Below are 23,399 nucleotides of genomic sequence, written 5' to 3'. Positions count from 1 at the left end.
TGCGCATAAAGCTGTGCATTGCCACAATCTGGACAAGCTGTAGATGTAGTTGCTGGATGATCTTCAAAGGAAGACTCTTGTAGAGCACATTGCAGTAATACAACCGCGAATGACCAGGGTATGAGTGACAGTGAGCAAGCCCTCCCTATATTAATTTTGTGCATAACAATTATGTGTGTTACATTGGTCAAATTTATTTGGCTAACTCTTATTCATGAGACAAGAAATTTCCCATGAGCAAAGATTTTGAACCATCAAACCACAGAGAAAAAGAAAAGCTTCAGAGGAATGAAATAGAGATTTAGATAAAAATGTCACACAAATTATTTCACAACTTCATAAAGTTTATTTCTCAACACAATGGACATTCATTTAGAAGATAGGATAGGGATGAAAACAAGCCTAATAGGAATTGAAAATGCTGTTTCAGAAGAGACTTGGTCTTCTTAAAGGTAAATTTTTTATTGATTTGTATAAAGTAGCAATTCTACATATTAAAGGTTTTTTTAATGGAAACATTTTACCATCCAAATGATATTCCTGGATTCATAGTATTTTGGTAGAATACTTGTCCAAACCTAACTTAGTGGATATTTGGCAGTCTACTGCCAATGAGAATATAGTTTGCTTTTTCCACAGTTAATTCCACAATTCCACGTAAGAATTGTTCTAGGCTAGCTTTTTCGCCCTCTGTTAATTCATTCTTTGATATCTGAAGTTAACGCTTTAATGTAGATGTTATTACAATTTCAGACCATGCTTCTTTGAAACAAGCAGCTTTTTAAATGACTCTTTAATGTGTCTTTGTTGAATGATACAAATTTTATATAGTGGAGAGCAATGCCTTGGTATGATTACTGCTAAAAATTTTATTTATTTATCCATTTTTATTTTAACCCTCTTAGGGTTAAACTCTGAGAGGCAAACAAATAAAAACAAAGAATTACTGTATTTCCCACAAAATAAGACCTCCCCCGATAATAAGCCCAATCGGGCTTTTGCGCGCATGGCAATAAGGCCAAGCACTTATTTCAGAATTCAAAAAAGTATAAGATAGGGTCTTATTTTCGGGGAAACACGGTACATTAAAGCAAATAAAACTAAAACCACATCAAGAAGGCTCAGTGAAAACACAAACACATTTTTAAATGACTCTTTAACGTGTCTTTGTTGAATGATACAAATTTTATAAAGCAGAGAGCAATCCCACATTGATGGTGGGATGTTAGTTGTGTTTGGGGAATTTCTAACACAAACTGTTAGAAACTCCCCTAACACAACTAACATCCCACCATCAATGTCTGGTGGAAAAGCCAGATTTTCATGGCCTTGCAAAAGGCCAATAGAGTAGCAGCCACTCATATTTCAGGGTGAAGGCTAATTCACATGGCAGGTATCATAAAGAGAAGACATGTTTTGGGGGACCAACTAGACAGCATTATTACCTGGAGTACATCTACTCTACCAGAACATTGATACGCGATTGAATTACCACAATGCAAAAAGAAAGTAAAATAATTAGTACTGTTCAGATCCATTGCCGAATTGATATAAATGTTTGGGATTTGCAAAAAATGAACTCAACAAGTACCAACATATATTTTCATACTTTACACAAAGCAACAATATTGTGGAAAGGGAGTAAAATCTATTATTAGGTTCCAGGTTTAAAACAAATTAGTAAAATAATATTGTGCCATCTATTTAGGGTACACAGTGGAATGCGTCATTAAACAAACAATTAGTTAAGATTTTCTTTTGCACTAAATAGTTTTACCCTATTGATATCAAGACTTAGTTTTTAATTCACTTTTAAAAATCTGTTATTAAAAATAAACCTATAAAACTGGTGAATAGTTTCCATTGGATGTGTTAAAAAGTATATTGGACTTTTGTGTCATACCTTCCTAGAATTGCATGGGAAATCTTTTTCAATGAGTCCCTGACTTTCAAATTTTAATGAACTATCACAGATATTCTAAATATAGCACAATGTTCTAATGAGAGTGACTTCAACCTGCAATAGATTTATACAAGGCTGTCAAATTTCTAACAATATCAGACAACAGCACAAAATAGGCAAGATCCAGAGCTATAATAATTTGATAACGTTTTCTTAGAAATGTATGAAGTCTATGTTAACATATTATAAATTGCTTCAGTTTTATATTTAGGACTGATAAAACACATGCAATCTCTAAGAGTGAATATTAACCATATGCTCTCTTCTTTGTTAAATTTATAAAGAGTTATGCCCCAAGATGCCCTGTTCTTTTTTTCTACTTTGCCTTTAGAATAACTTGGTTGCATAATCAGAAATTCTAAAAATATTAAGGCAATCACAGTGGACTTTGATGTAATGGGTAACATGCTAGGCTAGAAATCACATAAATATGAATTCTAGTCCCCGCCTTGGGCATGAGAGTTGGCAAGATAGCTTTTGACCAGAAACTCTCTTCCATACTTGAAAGTAGACTAGGACTTGGATTTTCCTGTTCAACTCCTTAATTACTACACCAGACTGACTGGCTGTGTCTACGTGCATGTGTATAAACCTTATGTAATCATTTGGAACTCTTATTTCCCTTCAGAGGCTTTGGACGCAGAACTCATTTGTAGCAGAGAAGTTTCAACTTGTTTAGCTGTAACACAACAAAGGAAGGATAACTTGCTAACCATTTGAGCCTTCGTTGGCACAGTGGTTAGAATGCAGTATTGCAGGCTAATTCTGCTAACTGCTGGCAGTTCAATTCTCACTGGCTCAAGGTTGGCTCAGCCTTCCTTCTTTCCAAGGTTGGAAAATGAAGACCCAAATAGTTGAGGGCAATACGCTGACATTGTAAACCATTTAGAGAGGGCTGTAAAGCACTATGATATGGTATATAAGTCTAGGTACTACTGTTCTTTGTAGCAATCCATTGATTATGTATGTGGGGCAAGGAGGTGATTGCTGCAGGGCTGAAATCCAGCAGATTCTGGAGAACTGGTAACAAAATTTTGAGCAGTTTGAAGAACTGGTAGTGGAAATTTTGAGTGGTTCAGAGAACTGGCAAATGCCACCTCTGGCTGGCTCCAGAGTGGGATGGGAATGGAGATTTTGCAATAGCCTTCCCCCAGGAATGGGGAGAGAATGGAGATTTTGCAGTATCCTTCCCCTGGAATGCCTACCAAGCCACATCATGCCCACCAAGCCATGCCCACAGAACCGGTAGTAAAAAAATTTGGATTTTACCACTGGGTTGCTGGGGTAATCTATATATATAAAAGTGAAATACCACTCAAGCATCATCACAAAATCTCCAGAACTGTAAAGCCTACAAACGTGAAATTTACCATGTATGTTCCTTTTAGCTTGTAAGTGCTCACTAAGAAAGGATTTTTCAAAATGACCATCGGAGCATTAGTATTTTCTATATTATTATTAACACACTCTGATGCTAAGGAGTTCTACTCCTCCTCCCCACTTGAAAAGAAATCTGTTCCAAATGCAAAACACAAGCAGAGGAGTTGTTTCACTTTCAGTTTTACTTTCACAGCAGCAACCAGGGGATAGGATAGGGCAGGCTTCTGTGGGGCAAGCCTGAGGGAGAGAAGGGGGATAGGATCAGATAAAGTTCTGTGGGGCAAGGCTGAGGGAGAGAAGGGGAGAGGAGAGGCCGATCATAACTACTCATTAACTGTCAAGCTGTGTCGATTTATCAAGCCCCATCACATAGTTTTGTAGCGAAGCACAAGTATCCAGCTAGTATTTCAATATTTGAAGAGTTGTGACAGGGAGGAGAATATAAATTCATTCCCAATAGTGCCAAGAAAACAATGGATGGAAACTTTCCAAAGAGAGATCCAACCTGAAATATCCAAATGACTGTGAGAGTTAGTGAAACAGTCTGCCTTCTGGAATCGTGGTTTCATCAATGAAAGTTCTCAATCAAATATTGGACATTTTTAACATTTTAAATGGTGTTAACTGTTAGAATAAAGAAGTCATTGTTCAAATACTAAAAAATGTAACTCTTGTCCAGATGAACCTCAAGGAACCAGACACAATCTGTTTTGAAAATGCAACCAGAGTAGAGCCAGGGTGTTTGCTTAACTAATCTTTTCAACTGTGGCCACAACCAATTCACAATTTTTTGTGGAGGCATAGGGAGGAAAACATTTTCATACAATAATGATTAATTTTAATTTCAACTGTTGGCACTGAGTAGCATTTTAACCAACAGTGAAATTAAATTTTTCTTACTTCCTGGGGAGGGGAACACAAATTTGTGTTAAAACTTGCTTCAAAACTCTATGACAAGTGCAATTGGGCTTAATAGCAGTATACACACATACATAGTGTATACCTGTCAGAGAATACACAATACTGAATGCAAATACTAAATACTAAAAAAGTACTTTTCCTTCAATGTTAGTTATATATGTTGTAATGATTAATGATTAATACAATAAGGAATATATTCTACAGCTAAAAATGAAAGTGTGAAACATAAATATAAAAATTCCAAAGGCAGATTATTTGAAAGGTTTCAGTTGTGCTTATGAATAGAATCCATTTTTGAAGCTATTCTCTCACTTTCTAAACACAAGTAATTTCCTAGAAATAAATTGGGTGCTCTTCTTCTATAGAAAGATTGTCACATTTTAAGAGTGAAGCACTGTGCTGGCATAAATTTTAGTCATTTCAGAAAAGCAAACATAAAAAGGTTACACAGAGCCAGTATCATCATTAAATTATAATTGAATGCATAATGTAAGTCCAGCTGGTAAGTACATGTTCATGTAAGTCCAGCTGGTAACAGTAGCCCTGAACACAACCCATAATAATTAGAATACACATTTGAGCCATTTTTCAGTCCTTCCTGTAATACAGCTAACAAAGCACATAATCTGTGAAGGCACTAAAATTATTGTCTGTAAAACCAAGAATTCTTGTAAAATGTTCTTAGTGTTCTCTGTGCACTGAAAGGTTAAATAAAATTTAGCATTATAGATATTTATTTGGAGTTATTCTTAACTCAAGGCTATTTGACAATTGCTTTTCTACTTAGTAGTATGCACACACAACAGTAGTAAATACCAATTCTCATGCTCATGTTTGACCCAAAGCCCTTACCAAAAACAAATATTCATCATAGAGTCAACAAAAGACTATATTATCAGAAGATATCTTTTTTTTCCTGGCAGATGTAACTAATAATATAGGCAATTTCCTATGCTGTATTTTTCCTTAGAGATGGTAAATACCACCTTACAATTCATTAAGAAGTATTTGCCACATGAAACTGAGCAATAAATGGCCTATTGGGAGCATCCTTATCATCTTAACATCAATGTGAGAAATAGATCCCAAAATATTTATAATTCAGATTTTGATAAAGTGCCTATTTGTAATGAGTCAACTATTGCACTTGTGGGGACTAGGAAACCTTTTAAACTTTCTTGTTCCAAGGCAGTTAGCATTCAAATTATTTTGTTGTTATTTAAAATTAAGGTCCCAAGTATAAGGTGGCTATTAGAAAACCATGTTGCAATGATCAATTAAAATTCTGGGTACTTTACTTTCTGAGTTTCTTATTCCCAGTCACAACAAAGTAATTATCATCCTGTTTTGACTTTACCATGGAATCCTTTAACCTAATCTGTGTCCCTTTAGTTAGAACAGCTGTAGCTTTTCCTTTTAAAACAGGATCCTTAGTGGTTGAATCCAGGTCTTTATCATTCTTCTGGGAGACTTTGACCTGTGCCTGACTTTTGACGTTAGCCTCTACTGTCTTTTTCCTTGTCCCGTTTATGGTCGATGTTTGAGGAAGACGCACAATAGATAATGGCATACGATCAGAATGTGATTTTGCATCAGCTGTTCCCTGTATTTTCATCCTACTATTTTGAACTGGTCTTTTCTTGGCAGAATTATTATTAACAGATGAAAATGAATTTTTACTCTTTACATCTAGTGTGGATGTCTGCTCAGTTGTTTTATCATTTGTAAGAGATGAATTAGAACTCAAGTGTTTGGGGCTAAGAGCAGTTTTGTGTTTGGTTTGCTTAGTTTCCAATTTCCCTCTGTGTGAGTAAAACTGTGTGGGTAATGTTTGGCTACTATTTTGGGAAATTATTTTTGTAGTCATTGTAGATGTTTGAGGGCAAGATGGCTTAGACACATGTAAATTTCTGTTAATTGTCTTTGCCGATTTTGCTGAGGTTTTTGAAAGAGGTTTACATTTGGCTACATTTCTGAGCCCGGCTGCACTGTCAGGAGAATGATGTTCTTCTAGACAGCCTACCCTTGTAGCCGTTTCAGGCAACCTGGAAAGTTTATTGTTTGAACAACCTAGAGCAGAATGTTGTACAGTTGGAGAGTTTCGGGAACATGCAGGCTTGGTAGATGAAGCAGTACATCTCTGAAGAGAGGCTGATGGTGTTAAAGCAGTTCTTCCCTGAGCTGATGATGAGCACTTATTTACAGTTTGTCTATATTTTGAAACAGATGTAGGATTATGAGAAGATGGTGCTGGCTTTTTTGAAACTGGTTTTGATGCTTTGGAAAATGGCTGAACATTATTTACTGATGAATCTTTTAATCTGGTTGGGTTTCGTGTCAACTGGTCTGTAGGTAAGGAATGCTTTGCTGCTTCTGAAGAAGAATGAACTGTTGGTTGAGATGGCTTACATCCTGCCTGTTTCCTATTACCTACACGAGGATTTTTGGAAACAGAAACCATAGCAGAGTGCTTTGAATTCTGTTTATGGTATGTATCAATGGCACATATGGGATTCATGGGTGGAGGCTGTGGAGGTTTAGCAGATGAATCAGAAACTGTATCACCAGATGCACCTTTCTGAAATGATGAAATCTTTTGTTCCAACGTTGCAAACTGAAGCATTCGGCAAGGATCATATTTGAGAAGAAAACCTTGAAGAGTATCCCAGCCTCCACCAACACGTACCATTACATGTTTGCCATGTAACATCTAATAAAAGAGGAGATTAAAAAAATAGTTTGATTATAACTGATTGCACTTAAGCAACATAGGCATTGTATGAAATATTAAAATGGCTTTAACATTCAGTTTTCCCATTTGCCACCAATCCCTAAAAAGCAATAGAAGTATCGTACACACATACACCCTAAAAAACAAGTGCAGACCAGGAGATGCAGAGGAGTACAAGCTGCCCAGAATTATGGCAGCAAAGAGACAGAATGATTGCTGAAGTATTCCCAAGCATCAGTAACAGTGGGACATTTTCAGATAGGCAATGAAACTAAGCAGATGATATTATTAAGGTAAGGTAGTGGCAATTAAATTATATTGTCATATCTTGCAAAGGAATAATTTCCCACCCAATTAAGATTGATACTTAAGTGACTGAGCAAAATCACTGAAAACTTGTACTTACTCGAATGAACAGTATTTTGTCTCCCAATCTATAGCGCCCTTCAGACAAATACTCAATTGAAAATCTATGAGAGCAGCTACAAGGAGGATCTTCAGCAATGTGCTTAACCTATATTGTACAAGGATTTTGTTATCTTCATATAATATATATTAAAAACAATATAAATATAAATTATAGTTTTTGGGCCTGCCCCCAAAATGAAGTTCTGAGCCAGCAGAATTTTTTGTCTTCTAATGAGACAGCTGGTTTCACCATCAAAGCTGGCTCTTTGGCAGCATGCTCCCCAGTTATGAACGGGAGCTACTAGGAATGACTCAAGATGACTCTTTGATGACCATGGACCTAGAAGGCAACAATTCTATGTGGGAGTGATCAGAGAGCTGAGTCTCCATCGTATCTCTGTCCACTGTCTGCTTTTTAAAAACGGCTGGATTTTAACTGTACATTTTGATTTTTTTATATCTACTTTTAAATGTTAATCTATTGTTGAATGCTGATTCAGTTTAACTCCCTAGATCTTAAAGTGGCTTTTTAATGTTCTTTTCATTATTTTATTAGCTGCTATCAAATTCTGTCTCTTCCGCATGGCTCTCTCCTGAGATAAGTAATGATCTGATAACAAAATGGTTTCACCTTTCATGCTACTTCACAGTTTATAAAGCCATAAACTAGTAATTGGTGGATCAGATGTAGTATCAAAAATAATCAACTAATTTGCTTTACTGTAATCTTGACTAACATTATAGCAATAGCACTTAGACTTATATACCAGTTCATAGTGCTTTCTAAGCAGTTTATTGAATCAAGATATTGCCCCTAATAATTTGTGTCCTCATTTTACCAATCTCAGAAGGATGGAAGCTGAGTCAACCTTGAATTGGTCAGAATCGAACTCCTGGAGTGAGCAGTGAGTTAGCCTGCAGTACTGCATTCTAACTACTTAGCCACCATGACTCACTAATAGATAGATTTTTGATTGGAATGAGATCTGTAGACACTTGGGCTAGGTTCACATTTTATACTGAACATGGTTTGCCTGACTATGATTTATAAGATAAATCAAAATTTGCTGTTTTTGTCCAACTTTATTACAGTTAATAAACCACAGTGACCTGGCTTGCATAATGTTATTCCAAACCGAGCAATCTTGGACCATAGCATGATCTAATCATTCAAAATATCTAGAAAGTTTACATAGTTCACCACTATAGTTCTTCGGGTTACAGATTTCAGAAAGATTTAGATTATAGCTTCATAGACAGAAATATGCATGCTACTTACTGCTTCATGTAATTCTCCATGCTGACAGCACGATTTGTAGGAAACTATAGGGGCTACACTATCAGAGGACATCAACAAAGTTTCTTCCAATTCAATTTCCTTCTCTAACTTTACTAATACTGGTGGTTCAACTCCATGTCTATAAAAAGAAAAATGTATAAAATACTACTTTTAGAATTTTAGCAGAATTCTAAGACAATAAGCATAGGGTGAGAGTGGCTATTTCACTGAGTATTTTTTGGGAATAAGGGTAGAACACAGGAATAAAACATCCTATTGTCCTATGGTTTACTGGCTTCTTCGGTAAAACCTGGTGTCCTGCTATGGAACTGTGATAGTAGAGGTTCTTTCATTATCTCACCCAATGGCAAAGGAAGACTTCCTTTTCCACCTGTAGGTGGAAAATGCAAAATATCCTATGACACCTGGACTACATTGCTAGAGAATATAAAAGCTTATACCTGAATGGCTGTGTTTTCATAACACTTAAATGAGGTTTATCAATGAACCCAATTTTCAGAACATGAATACAAAACTGTAAACTAATCAAGCACCAGTTAAAATGCACTAGGTTAGTTTGTAGTACCATGTGTCTTATGAAAACAGCCAATCTCTGCTGCGAAAACTCACCACTCACCATGCATTCAAAGCATCTATTTGGAGAAAGCAATGAATACACACCTTGATACAATGCGACCAATTTCCAGTAAGCAAAGATACACTTGTCTTGGGTCTTTATGCAGCACTGTAAAAAAATAAGTACAAGTAAGGAAAAAAAATTAATTCAATGAAACCTAGATAACTTGCCTACATTCAATGGCATTGATCAAAATTTGCAACACATGTAACTCAGATGTAAATGTGTAAATCTGTACCAGCAAGTTCTTTTCTAATCTACTCCCTGGTGTACTCTTGCATGGCATCCAGATCTTTCTTTAGCTATCATTGATTTGAAAATCTACCAGTGCATTTATTTATTTATTTATTTAAAGCATTTATATAACTCCATCTTCTAAACAACTGTGGGAGACTCCCAATCAAAGATTGAAACAACATATAAAAGACTATAAAACTATAAAAGCAAACACATTAAAAACAAAAAAAACCCTAATGCCAAATAAAACTTCTAATGTGCAATCATCCAATCTTATTCCAGTGCTTGGGGGAAAAGGGCCAGACATTCAAAGCTTTACAGAAGGCTAGAGGCCTGCCAAACCTCAGGGGGCAAAATATTCTATAGGTAAGGGCTGCCATGGAAAAAGCATCACTATACTGGGTCAGTATATCTCCTACCATCGGGAAGGAGATATAGAAGTATAGCCAGTTGCACAAACAGGCTGAAGAACAGTTTTTATCTGTGGCTGCCAGACTCCTAAATGGGAAATAACATCATAACTATGCAGTATGATGGACTGCAGGCCTAGCACAATGTGTAAAATGTTCACACTGGTGCAATAGGACTGGGTGTTTTGTTAATATAATTTATTGGGTTAAGGATTTCCTGTCTTCACTGTGAGTTGTATTGTGTTGGGGGGGTGCCCTGAGGGAGCTCAACCAATCTCATTGTACATATGCTATGCACTGACAATAAAGATTTGAATTTGAATTTGTATGTTTCCTAGCTCCCAATACTACCAGTGACCTAATTTTGAGTATGCATGGCATGAAGTTTGTGCTGGAGCTCTATTAGCACTCCCTTTGGGATTTGCTTGGGCAAACCATAAGACTATACTCTAAGGGCTTTTTTTCCCTCTGTCCCCGGGCAAACTGTCCACAAAGTTTCATTAAGTATGCCTCTCTTAATCAGGCCAAAGTGATCTGTGTCCTTTTCATATGTCTGTAGCAGAATCTCCCAGCAATGAGAAGGAACAGAATCTTAGACATCTTCTGAAAAAAACTTCCCACCACATTCTGAAATATAAGCCAGCAGGGTTAGTTAAAGGCCTTGGTAACAAACGTCGGTCAAAGGAGACATCCAATGATAAGGGCCATTGTTTACATTTACAATTTCCTACTGGGGTTGAGAGGAATGCTTAAAGCAGAAACCATGGGTATTGGCATAGTGGAACCAGTGTAATTGCCAAGGCCACCAACTTACTGTAAGTAGCCTGGCTGATTGAAGTTTTCCATGAAGGAAGAGATAGGCTCTCCAATCTCCCTCCTTGACTGGACTTTTGGAAAGGCGGGTGGGGAACATAAATTCTTAGTATGTTCTTCAATAAAATAAGTCCTTTCCGAAACTGTCACCTTCTGAGGCAAAACAGAAAAGCGAGTCCCAAATATGTTCTGCCTTTTCCATTCATCTGAAACCCTCTAGGAATTCCCAACCCTCACTTTGAGAAATCCTGCTTTATCCTATGTGATCTCTTCTTTCAAAAATTCTCAGCTACAAGGAAAAATGCGTTCAGGATGTATAATAGAATGTATGCATATTATTCATAATTTTCATAGATATTTAGTGTACACAGTATAGAATTCTAAACATGTAAAACAGAAGGCAGCATAATCTGGGCGATACAAGCAGAGGAATGCTTGTGACTTTCAGCTTGAGTTATAAATTTGGCATTATATATATGGCATTATAATGGCTGGATCAATTATCTAAGATCAATGGCTGGATCATTTTTCTAAGAAATAAACTATGGACATGGATGGTCACACTGAGAATCAGGTGTGAGGGTTCTTTTTTCAGAAGAGTCAAGCTTTCTTTTACTTTCACCAAAAGGGCAGGAGCAATGAAGTAAATTTGGACAGTTCACTTTTGAAAGCAGAACAATCAATACTTGTATTTATTTAAAATAAATCTGATTAATCAGAACTTAAACAGACTTGCTCCTTGAATGTTCCGCTCTTGATTACTGTGAGAGAATTGATGAGGCACATGTCACCCAGCTCAATGTTTCGTACAAGTTGCTTATGACAGGTTTACAACTGCAGAGTGAGCTTAGCCTCTTTCCAAAAGTATAAAGATTCAATGGCACTTGTAACGATGAATACAGTGAAACTCTTCTGAGACTCATATGCCCCCTACATGAATATTGTCTAGGCACAAACCCACTCTTTATTTCACCCCCACAAGCTTACAAAAGGGTCCTTGCAGATCTTTGCCAAGAACATACAAAGCATATATTCATGCCACAAAACCAGCTACTGTAATCAGTAACCACTTTCAGAGTATTCTGAATTATGTCCTTAAAACTGCAATATAATACAGGCTTGGTGAACCTACAGCCTGCTCCTTTATAGAAAAAAATGAACTGACTGTAGATTAAAATATGCTGTGTAGGAGATATAGGAATCCTATCATTCTTGGATGACATTGCATTTTATAAACTCTGTCCCATTAATTACATTGAAGAACTGATTATAAACTGAACATTGCCATACCTTTAACAATACTGAATAATATTTTTTAAATTTAAACACGCCCATATCATGCAAAGCATACACAAAGAATACTCTTCAACAATGATATACAATACCAAACAATTTAAGCAGTGATTTTATATAGGCCTAGGACTTACAGTTATGTCTATCTGATTTTTAAAAGGGACAATGCTAAAAACCTAATTAGCAATACATCTCCAAGCTATTTTTCTTAATGAGCACTACAAGATTTTAGTCCATCTGGAAAAATTTGGTCTGGCAGCTGCTGGTTACAAGATCCAACTTGAAACAAGAGGTAGGCAGTTCAATCCTTGACGTGCAAACCCAACAACAGATTTTGTTAGGATGAGTAATAAATGGAGGGTAGCAGCATTAGGCATAGTTAACAGTTTGTATTTTTCTACAAACTGTTAACTTCTGCCAAGTTAGAAAGAAGTAATAAAGGTAGAATCCAAGACTTGAAGCAAAAGATTGTCAACAGATTATTAATTATTAACATTAAATTCTTCATTCAATGACATTAATAAAGACATTATCACATCAGTATCTTCCAAAGATATCAGAATAACCTGATACAAATTCATGTTACAAAAATCAGACAATACCAACATTTTTTTAAAAAAACCTCTCAATTCTATTGGAAAGGTAATGCAATTATTAAACTTGTCAAACTAAAATTTAAAACTCTTATAGTAACTTCTATTATCAGAAAGTCCCCCCCCCCAAAAAAAGTTGTTTTAATATTTCAGACCATGAAATATTTTGCCCTGTTTAGTGTTTGCATTACATGTTTTTAACAGAGTTTATTAAACATACAAAGGTATTTTTCCAATACAGAAGGATGTCATTTATACAAATTCCTCATCTTTTAAATTTAGAAGTGAGTAATAGCCTATATAAGACATTAGTTTAATATAATTCAATAAACAATGCAAAAAAGCAACAAAAGTTACCTAAGCCTTCGGATTCAAAAAGATAAGTCTCATCCACGCCAATGCACCTACACCAATTCAGAAAGTTTGCTGTGTTATCTCTGGCAAAGAAAGATCCTGAAGGAGCATCTTTTTTACAGGGGACTTTTCTCAAAGGGAAATTCTGGAAAGTAATGTAGAAATTTTAACAGGAAATATTCCAAAACATTCACAAAAGCTTTTTCTAGAGTAGAACCAGTAAGGAAAGTGAGGAGTGGGTTCCTTCTTTTCCCTCCAAAAAAAGATTACATTTCAAAATAAATTCATCTCAGTTGTATATAAATAAGCAATGGGGAAATTTGTTTAAAACAGGATTGCTAAGGACTCAGCTAAAAGGCAAAAAAGGCCACACACCAAACTTTGTGGCAGTCACCTTTAGTTGTCAGAAAAAAGTAGATGACCCATTTACTTAGCTGAAAACATGGCTTGAAAGATACTTCAAATATATATTACTGGCAAAAGATACAAGAAGGGCAATAATATGTATCACATGAATATCCAGAACAAACCCTCCAGGGTATTTATATCCAAAATACTACTTCAGTATTTTAAAATTAGAACAAATCTGTCAGCAGCTTGAACATATGATTCACATTTTTCTAATGAATTTCAAAGTCATGTACAATTTTAATCAGCAGACTTTCATCTTCCAAATTACTTTTCCTCTTTCACAGAACCTAATCCGAGGTACAAATTTCATGTACTGGTATTCTGTACCATCTCAAGCCACTGTATGTATTATCCAAATAATATTTTATGTCTGTTTATAATTCTAAGTGCATCTAATTTGTGTAACATTTCCTCCAACTTTTCACTATAGCCATGGTATATATTCAACCATTCTTTCAGCATCCTTTTATAACAGCTCACCTGCCGCCCCAACTTCAAAAGTCCTAAGTGCTAACATCTGTACCAGCTGTAACTCTTCCTATTTTCAGAGCTCCTGCATTGCACTTCATGCTTACCAGAAATCTTTTTCAATAAATATCATCTAAACCATCTGACTGTTAAATGTAGATTTCTCATGCCCTGAAGAACACAAAATGTATTAAGTAACATTAAGCTATCCCTGGGCAAAATGTATGTGGTTCATTAAGGTGTGAATATGTCCATTTACACAACATATTAATCCAAAGCAAACTAACCACTCACTGTTTTATGAGCACTGAACCAGATCAGTATTCCCAGAATTCTAAAAACATAGGTGCAGGAGTTCTAATAGTCTTGCTTTATTTCCGTTAGTTCACATGAGAAGTTGAGATACACATATTATTGTAATAGGGAGTGAATACAGTAGCATAAAGCAGAGGATGAATTCCAAGAATTGCTATCTGAATGCATTACTTGAACATAGGATAACATTAGAATTAAAGTAACTTTGGTATTAGGGTGAAAAATTCAGCACCGTATCTTTTTTTAAATGCAAGAACATTATGGCTACCTCTGCACATTTGAAAAAATAATAATGAACTGTCTAGTGATAGGATTTTTATGTTTAACAAAAAGCAAGAGAATCTTGTTCACATGACTTTTCATTAATTTAAAGAAAAGTTAATTGCTATTTTTTTAAAAAATGAACTTACTTTTAAATCATTTGAGTTACTTTTAACTATGCTTTGAATGACTCCAATCAAAATGCACAGCAGTACCCCGTTATCAAGGTCTTCCAATAAATTCTCTGCTTTTAGTTCAATACCTATAGAAGAGTCGTGATTTTCATTAGTAGAGAACACATAAAACTCAATCTGATAACTCAGATATACTTAAGCATAGCTTCAGCCTAAATCAACTGGAAAATACTGTTTGTTTGTTTGTTTATTATTAAATGTACATGCTGCCCATCTCACTATTCAACATTCCCTTTTATTATGGTTTATCTGCAGTGGCAATGTTCAAACCGATACTGAATGACACAGATGTCACTCATATTTAGAGCATATGATCCTATTGTATTTTAAAGTAATTATTTATATTTCAAGCTGTACATTGGCCTGTAGTTTTAACTATACTAAATAGGAAAAATATTGAACCTTATACTATTCAATGTTTCAAAAAACACAAGGCCTTTTAAAACTGTTTAGGGTAAAGAGGTATTATGTACTCTTGACAAATGGCTAGACTTTTATAAAAGGAGAAATGTTAAAATTAGTGGTTTTAACTTCTAACAACATGAAAACTAAATCTAGCTCTACCCCTATATCTTTTTCTATAGTAATAACATGGTTCTTGAAACAAACCCAATAAGCCAGATAGCCAGATAGCCAGATCTTCTTGCATAGGAATCAAAGTTGCCTCATGTCGGACAGATATCCATTGGTCATATAGTAAAACATCAGCCAGGCCAGGGCCATGCCTTGGAATCAGTGGACTGCGTGGACTGATAGGTAAATCATCTCCAAACCACACCTAAAGTACATATCAACAAGACTGATTACAATTTCAGCACTATGGAACAACTTATCATATTCGCAATCCATTATCAAATGTCTTTTAAAAATGGAAAGTTCATAATATGTTCCCCAAACGATTCACTATTATTTTGGGGTATTGTAGCTCTATTAAAAGCTGAATTTGGCTTGTACAATCCATCTAGATTACTCCGCAAAATGCCAGTATTTTAAAAAACCAAATGTTTTGACAAAACAAGCATAAAGTTCCATTAGAGTTGAACATTAAATCTATAGTCAGTTATGTTCTTTAGATACATATCAGAAAGTAGGAAAATATTTAATAGATATACTGTAGCTGTAATATTTCAGTTTGCCTACCTGAACTGTATTTTGCATGGTAACTGGATGTTCCCAGGAATAGGAGGAAAAAAAGAGACTTTCAGCTAAAAGTGTCAAATTGTATTTTATTTTTCTTCATTTATCTGTAACATTGAAAAGACAGCCAACAGATCAACAAAAAGTAAACCAATATTAATTATCCAAAATTGGGACTTCACTTTATTTCCAATATTGAATATAATTTTTTCAACTTTCATGCTCAGTATCTCCATAATCCTTATAACAACATTCCATGTTTTTATATATCAAAAGTAGATTAACGTCTTTAAACCATATTGGCAATTATGAGTAGAAAAAATAAAATGGTGCATTACAGTAGACAAGCCTAATTCATATATGTAAATATTCCCTTCTATTTTGTATTTCTAGCAAAATGACATTGATTAGACTTCTTAAAACCGTCTCTAGAATGTTCAATGAGCATGAAAACATCCTCCAGTAAAAAAACATTTTAAAGATATTTAGCCATTATTTTATTAATATTTATTTATTTATTTTATTTTATTTATTTATTTTTCGCATTTTTATACCGCCCTATCTCCCTAGGGACTCAGGGCGGTTTACAGCCAGATAAAACATACATATAAATACAAAATAAACATCAATTAAAAAACTTATTACATAAGGCCGAATATTTAAAAATAGCAATACAAATAATAAAACCCCATTAAAACCAAATTCAAAATTTAAAATTCTAGTCCAATATGAGATATTTTAGCTCTTTTCTTTATAGTTCTTGCAAATACCTAACATCCATATTAGCAATAACTTTCACGTAGTTTAAAAACTTGATTGGTAATCAATTGATTACTACCAATACTTGCCCATAACTTTCTCCCAAAATAATTGATCTACAGTTTTGAAACTGGGAAGTGTAAAAATGGCATATGAATAAGAATTGAAATTCAAGAGTCATAAAACAGTTTCCAGGTTTTCTTATCTGGAATGGCTGCCCTCTTTCACTAGGCACACAACTTCCAGAGGGATGCAGTAGGAGGAAAAGAGGCCACCCAGCCAGCTAAATCAACTCTGGCAATCAGTGGTATGACAGATGTCACAGAAAGATCATTCTCATATTTATTCCTATTCAGTTGCTTGAGTTCTATAAATAAAATGTCAAATTACATGCTCTACTGTAAATTTGAAATTTAGATACGGAAAATCTAAGAGTCTGTGCTTTCCATCGAAAATTATCAATTCTAACAATCTAGTTAAAGTTAATTAAAATGTTAGCATAGGAATAATTCTATCAATATGAAATAACACCCAGTGCTTGCACTTTAGTTTCCCATACATTTTAAATATTGTTTATATTTTTACATTTATCTCAGTTTTTAAAAAAAATTATATATAGTTGCCTCAAATGAAAAATATTTCCTCGGCTATTGCCAAAGAATAGAAAGAATTCAAACTACAATTGAAATCTGAATTGTTACAAATTTCCATTGAAACTTTTAAAGCATATGAGATTTCAATTAATTGAATAATTAAAACTCTATTGGAAAAAATATCTACACTGTGAACACTTGTATTGGAATGCAAATCCTAGTGTATGACAGTATTTAGAACAAAAACCTCCATGTAGATTTCATTTTAAACTAATCTTCAGATCACATATAGAAAAGAATTTACTTGCCTACCAATATTGCTAAAGAGGTAAATTTAAAGCTACATCAAAAATGTCAGTTTCTAGCCAGCTGGGAACACAGATCCTAAACAAATGCCACCATTTATTACTTGAACATAAGAAACTCACGTCCTCCTGATATTTCTCTCCTTTATACTACACAAAAAAGGCAGAAAGTAGAACAAGTCTTTACTAACTAATGTATTCAGCTTCCCACAGTGAGTACCAGGGAATAAAGTTCATTTACATAAATAGCCCTTTGTCTTAATAGGCCAAAGTAAGGGGCTTCATTGACATTTTAGAAGGAAAAAAAATATGGTGGCAACAGCTACCAAAAATACTGCTCTCATTAAATGATGGAACACTTACACATTTGAACAAGGCCCTTAACAAACCAACTGCCACAGTAACAAAAAGACTGCCCAATATGCAAGGCAGACTGTCAGCTTGAACAAAGGAAAATATTCAAAAAAAGAACTATTAGAAGAATGTTCAGCATCTTCATTTTTCAAGAATATCACACAAAGCCTGCCTATTTTGGGGAAAAATTGCACTTGAAAGAAAATGTCAAAAGATTTTTATATCCGCTCACTTCATAATATTACATCTGTCTTTGCAATCAATTAAAATACAAGTATGAAGCTCACAAAGTGATGGCTAGAATTTTGCTTCTCACAATACAGATTTAGTAACTGAATTTACATACCAAGTTAAGCTGTGGACTGCCTGATTTTTTATGGAATAAACTACAGTGTTTCAGATAAAAATTCAATAGGCCAAAACAGAATTCTCACTACAGCTCATTATAGGTAGTCCTCAACTTATGAACTTAATTGAGCCAAAATTTCTGTTGCTAAGAGAGGCCATTGTTAAGTGAGTTTTGTCCATTTTACAACCTTTTTTTTGCCACAGTTGTTAAGTGAATCACTGCAGTTGTTAAGTTAGTACCATGGTTAACTGAATTTGGCTTACCCATTGACTTTGCTTGTCAAAAGGTTGCAAAAGGTGATCACATAACCTTGGGGACACTGCAACCGGTCCGGATATAGTACGGAGACAGCTTTGGTCGCGTTGGTGGATGACCTCTGGAGGGCCAGGGATAGGGGTTGTTCCTCTGCCCTGGTCCTGTTAGATCTCTCAGCGGCTTTTGATACCATCGACCATGGTATCCTGCTGCACCGGTTGGAGAGTTTGGGAGTGGGAGGCACCGTTTATCGGTGGTTCTCCTCCTATCTCTCTGACCGGTCGCAGACGGTGTTGACAGGAGGGCAGAGATCGACCGCGAGGTGCCTTACTTGTGGGGTGCCTCAGGGGTCGATTCTCTCGCCTCTCCTGTTCAACATCTATATGAAGCCGTTGGGCGAGGTCATCAGTGGCTTTGGGGTGAGTTACCAGCTGTACGCTGACGATACGCAGCTGTACTTTTCCACCCCGGGCCACCCCAACGAAGCTGTCGAAGTGCTATCCTGGTGCCTGGAAGCCGTACGGGTCTGGATGGGAAGAAACAGACTCAAGCTCAATCCCTCCAAGATGGAGCGGCTGTGGATGCCGGCACCCCGGTACAGTCAGCTGTAACCGCAGCTGACTGTTGGGGGCGAGTCATTGGCCCCAACAGAAAGGGTGCGCAACTTGGGCGTTCTCCTGGATGGACGGCTGTCGTTTGAAGACCATTTGGCGGCCGTCTCCAGGAGAGCTTTTTACCAGGTCCGCCTGGTTCGCCAGTTGCGCCCCTTCCTTGACCGGGATGCCTTATGCACGGTCACTCATGCTCTTGTCACTTCTCGTCTGGATTATTTCAATGCTCTCTACATGGGGCTACCCCTGAAGTGCACTCGGAGGCTTCAGTTAGTTCAGAATGCAGCTGCGCGGGTGATTGAGGAGCCACACGTTGCTCCCGTGTAACACTGCTCCTGTGCAGTCTGCACTGGCTACCTGTGGTCTTTCGGGTGCGCTTCAAGGTGTTGGTTACCACCTTTAAAGCGCTCCATGGCTTAGGGCCCGGGTACTTACGGGACTGCCTGCTGTTACCTTATGCCTCCCAATTTGACCCATACGCTCACACAGAGGGTCTTCTCAGGGTGCCGTCCGCCAAGCAATGTCGGCTGGCGGCCCCCAGGGGAAGGGCCTTCTCTCTTGGAGCACCTACCCTCTGGAACGAACTTCCCCCTGGTTTGTGTCAATTACCTGACCTTCGGACCTTTCGCCGTGAATTGAAAACGCACTTGTTTATCCAAGCGGGACTGGCTTAATTTTTTTAAACTTTTGAATTTTAATAATTTTAATTGGGGTATTTTATGAATTTTATGGGTCAAATTTGACGGTTTAAAATTTTCGGCCATTTATAGAATATGTTATTTTAATTTTTGTTTTAATTTGTATATTGTACTGTTTTTTAATCTGGCTGTACACCGCCCTGAGTCCTTCGGGAGAAGGGCGGTATAAAAATCTAAATAATAAAATAAATAAATAAATAAATAATAAATAATAAACCATCATAAATATGAGTCAGTTGCCAAGTGTTTAATGTTGCAATGCTCACAAATGTGAAAAATGGTCAGAAGTCACTTTTTTCAGTGCTATTGTAACTTTGAATGGTCATTAAACAAAAAGTTGTAAATCGAGGACATCTGTACATTTTCTGGCTGAATGGGACCTTTTCTAAACTATGTTTCAGGGCTTAACTTGTTTGAATCTATCAAATTGTGGTTTATTCAAAAAGTCATAGTTTAACATTAGTCTTTTATACACATCTTGTTTCAGTTATCATATTCTTTGTTTTTCAAATCAAGATTTGGAGGATTGGGAACAAATAAGAAGTTGTATGTGCCATTTCACCCCGTTTTTCTTCTTTTTCCCCTTGGCCTTTAAAGGCTTGCAAATCACAGATTTATAGTTCAATAATCACAGGAAATGTGGTTTAAGAAAACCAGGAAGTCTTCTATGGGAAAAAATAAGAAGAAAAAAGATATACAAGTATTAAGTTTGTTCCTTTTTCTCTCTCTTTCATAAAATGATTGAATTAGGAATGTGATGTCTGAATACAAAATACATCTCAATTCACACATCATAGCCATTGTGATTTATAAATCATGGCTTATGATATTACATGAGAAGAAGGGTATATGGCTTGTTTAACAAATTCTAATTAAAATAAACCATGGGTTAAAATACATAAACCTAGTCATAATATAACCGCGTTCATATACTTGTGTGGCAATGCTACTGAATTCAATGGGCCAACTACAAAGCAAGCAGGAACATGAGCGAGCTGCATGTGATAATTTCAGATAATATACTATCTTGTAGTATTCAACTAAACCTTTTGAATGCTATTTGAATATTACAAGAGATGTATATTAATTTCTGGTACAATTAAAATACTAGCAATGATCTTTCAGAACCAGGAAAAAAATACTTTCTTCATAGGAGCCCTTGTCTTAACAATTTTTCAACAATAGTTAGAAAAAGGGAGAAGACATTTGGGCAGTTAACCCAACAAAATTATTTTTCCAAAGGAAGCATGTCTTACATCTTCTGGAAAATCAATTTTTTAGGAATACATGGGTTTCAATATTTTGATTGTTCTTGTGAGACCCTTCCTACTAATTTCACACTTTACAGTTTAGCCTTCAAATTGTAAACTGCAAGGATATTTTAAATTATTTGGGGTACACATCTCCGAACCTGTAGGACTGAATGTACAGTTTTACAACCAAACAAAACAACTTCACTCATTTGCTGGGGATGCTGCAGCTGTAGTGAGGGATGAGTGTTTCACCCTCAGGTGAATTATTACAGAAATCATATGCATAACCATATACAATTATGTATGTGATGTTAGTAACACGCCTTATAATTGCATCCCATTTTAAGGCTAATATCCAGAATTAAAAAATAGTTTATTTAACCATACCCTACTGCAGTTTATGTTATAATCTCAGCAGTTTAGGATTACGTTACACCAGTATGTTTCAAACTTCATCCATGCTGGCTGGGGAATTCTGGAAATTGAAGTTCACACATCTTAAACTTGCCAATTTTGAAAAACACTGTCTTACATCGTTTGAAAATTTCTAGAAGACCATATAACGTTGAATTCAGAACTTGCAAACTCCAAAATCAGCCAGGGTAAGGAACAACTTGCCACAGGCTGTTATACTATGTCACATCCTTTCGATGTTTTTGAGTTTCAGTATTTTGAGTATTTATGCCCTGGGAAAAATGCAGTAAAAAGTCAGCACAGCTTCTATTTCAAGTTTTCCCCAACTTGTTTCCCTGTTGGACTACAGCTCCCATTTTCCAAAAATACCTGCCGGAATGAGGGCTGAGGTTGCAGAAAGCCGTTTCGTCCGGGCGAGAAAACTGCTGGTCAAGACTGAACGTGCGTCACTGCAACAGACAGCAAAAGCTGAACTGATTTTCTTCCCCTTTTCTGGGTAAATGGCCAGCACTTTTCCATTGCCCTATCCCAAGGAAGCAAGGAAACAGCATTAGCGCCTTGGGGTTTAAGGCAATCCATCCCCTTGTATGGCACAGCGAACTTAGAGGCTCTACTGAACCATCAACAAGCAACCACGCTTCATCCTAGCAGGTTGTGATCAGTCCCCCAAATCTGCTTCGGGGACCTACCGCGTTTCAGCCAAGAGAAATCTCACTCACTCAGTCTTCTATCTACCGGGGAAACTTGGAGATACTTACGACGGGAAACCCCAGAGTCAGAAGCCCCCACGCATCCGCTGCCGGGAGGGGGGGGCACACGTGAGATTACAGCAGCGGCAGGGAATCCTCTCGCGCTCCAGCGATCCCTGATTCATTCGGCCGTCTCCGCCCGCAACTGTTCGAAAGGCCCAATCAGGTGACGCGAGGCGGGGCCCAGGCCGGCGAGGCGGGGGCTGGGGCGAAAGGGGAGGGAGATGGGAGTTTTCGGGATGGGTGGGGGCTTTGCGGCGTCCGTAGCGATAGGCTGGGTGGCGATGCTGGTGCTGGCGGGGGGTTTCAAACGGAAGGGATGCAGCGGTCGTGTGTGTATGTGCGGTGGTGGTGGTGAAGAAATCCGGCTGCCGTGTGTGTCAGGTGACAGTCGCCGCGGATTACAGTCTGGACCGAGTGTTGGTATCTCCTCAGCTGAGAGAGGAGGCAGGGGACGTGCGGGAATAGGGGCAGCGCTTCTGCCTCTCTCTATTACAGCCTGCTTTGGACTCAGGCCGCGGTTGTTAGGATTTAACCCTCCTCTATGCTTTTTTTTTTTTTTTTTTGGGTGGTGGTGGATTAGAGGTTGCAACACCCAGAACCCCTAACTAGAAAAGTCAGTGTGGAGGCAGAGAAATGCATCAGAAGAACAACCAGAGATTCCTTATCTCTCGGTATAAAACATGTGGCAACACAACCCTACACACATTTATGGCTGTGTTTGCCACAGAATAAACTGTAAGTCTTGGTTAACAAATGCACTGATATGTCAGTGTGGATCAGCATCAGTACAGGTAGTCCTCGACTTACGATCCCAATTGAGCCCAAAATTGTTAAGTGAGATGTTTGTTAAGTGATTTTCCTCCATTTTACGACCTTCCTTACCACAGTTGTTAAATGAATCACTGCAGTTGATAAGTTACTAACCTGGTTGTTAAGAGAAACCATCGAAGTTGCTTGTCAGAAGGTTGCAAAAGGGGGTCGCATGACCCTGGGAGACACAGCAATGGCCATAAGTGTCAATGGAGATTCTCGTCATCCAGGTCATGATTGTCCCAAAGGTGCTTTTTCAAGAGGCAACTGGACTTTCTTGTTTTTCTCTGAAGACATTTTGCTTCTCATCCAAGAAGAGCGGAAGAAGCTTCTTGGATGACAAGCAAAATGTCTTCAAAGAAAAACAAGAAAATCCAGTTACCTCTTTAAAAAGCACCTTTGGGATAATAGTCATAAGTATGATTCAGTTGCCAAGCATCT

At 36.9% G+C, this 23,399-nt stretch overlaps 1 protein-coding gene across 6 annotated transcripts; it reads right to left on the bottom strand.

The window, feature by feature from the left end:
* Window positions 1-441: 441 nt before the first annotated feature.
* GAS2L3 (growth arrest specific 2 like 3) lies at window positions 442-22,291 on the bottom strand. 6 transcript variants are annotated; one of them, XM_058191270.1, is made up of 11 exons: window positions 22,155-22,291; window positions 21,766-21,919; window positions 21,370-21,457; window positions 15,809-15,831; window positions 15,278-15,446; window positions 14,624-14,736; window positions 13,023-13,164; window positions 9,364-9,427; window positions 8,683-8,821; window positions 7,402-7,509; window positions 442-6,974 (listed from the first exon to the last, which is right to left on the bottom strand). In XM_058191270.1, exons 4-11 carry the CDS (start codon window positions 15,824-15,826, stop codon window positions 5,559-5,561), a joined length of 2,169 nt encoding a protein of 722 aa, XP_058047253.1. In that variant the 5' UTR covers window positions 15,827-15,831; window positions 21,370-21,457; window positions 21,766-21,919; window positions 22,155-22,291; the 3' UTR covers window positions 442-5,558. The 6 variants fall into 6 exon arrangements, with proteins under 6 accessions (XP_058047253.1, XP_058047250.1, XP_058047248.1 ...); XM_058191267.1 differs by lacking the exon at window positions 21,370-21,457 and having other exon boundaries at window positions 15,809-15,912; XM_058191265.1 differs by lacking the exon at window positions 21,370-21,457.
* Window positions 22,292-23,399: the final 1,108 nt, after the last annotated feature.

This window comes from Ahaetulla prasina, chromosome 7, assembly GCF_028640845.1.
Source record: "Ahaetulla prasina isolate Xishuangbanna chromosome 7, ASM2864084v1, whole genome shotgun sequence".
In the NCBI taxonomy this organism is placed as follows: domain Eukaryota; kingdom Metazoa; phylum Chordata; class Lepidosauria; order Squamata; family Colubridae; genus Ahaetulla; species Ahaetulla prasina.
Note: the sequence above shows the minus strand (reverse complement) of the source record. Positions and strands in the feature narration are given on the sequence as shown.

What these genes read in the sequence shown, in the direction of transcription:
- GAS2L3 (XM_058191270.1), bottom strand. An exon ending in TTTTGAATCCGAAGGCTTAG is followed by an intron (nt 9,428 to 13,022) that starts GTAACTTTTGTT and finishes ATTTTTTTACAG; the next exon opens with TGCTGCATAAAGACCCAAGA. An exon ending in ATGGAGAATTACATGAAGCA is followed by an intron (nt 7,510 to 8,682) that starts GTAAGTAGCATG and finishes TGTACAATATAG; the next exon opens with GTTAAGCACATTGCTGAAGA.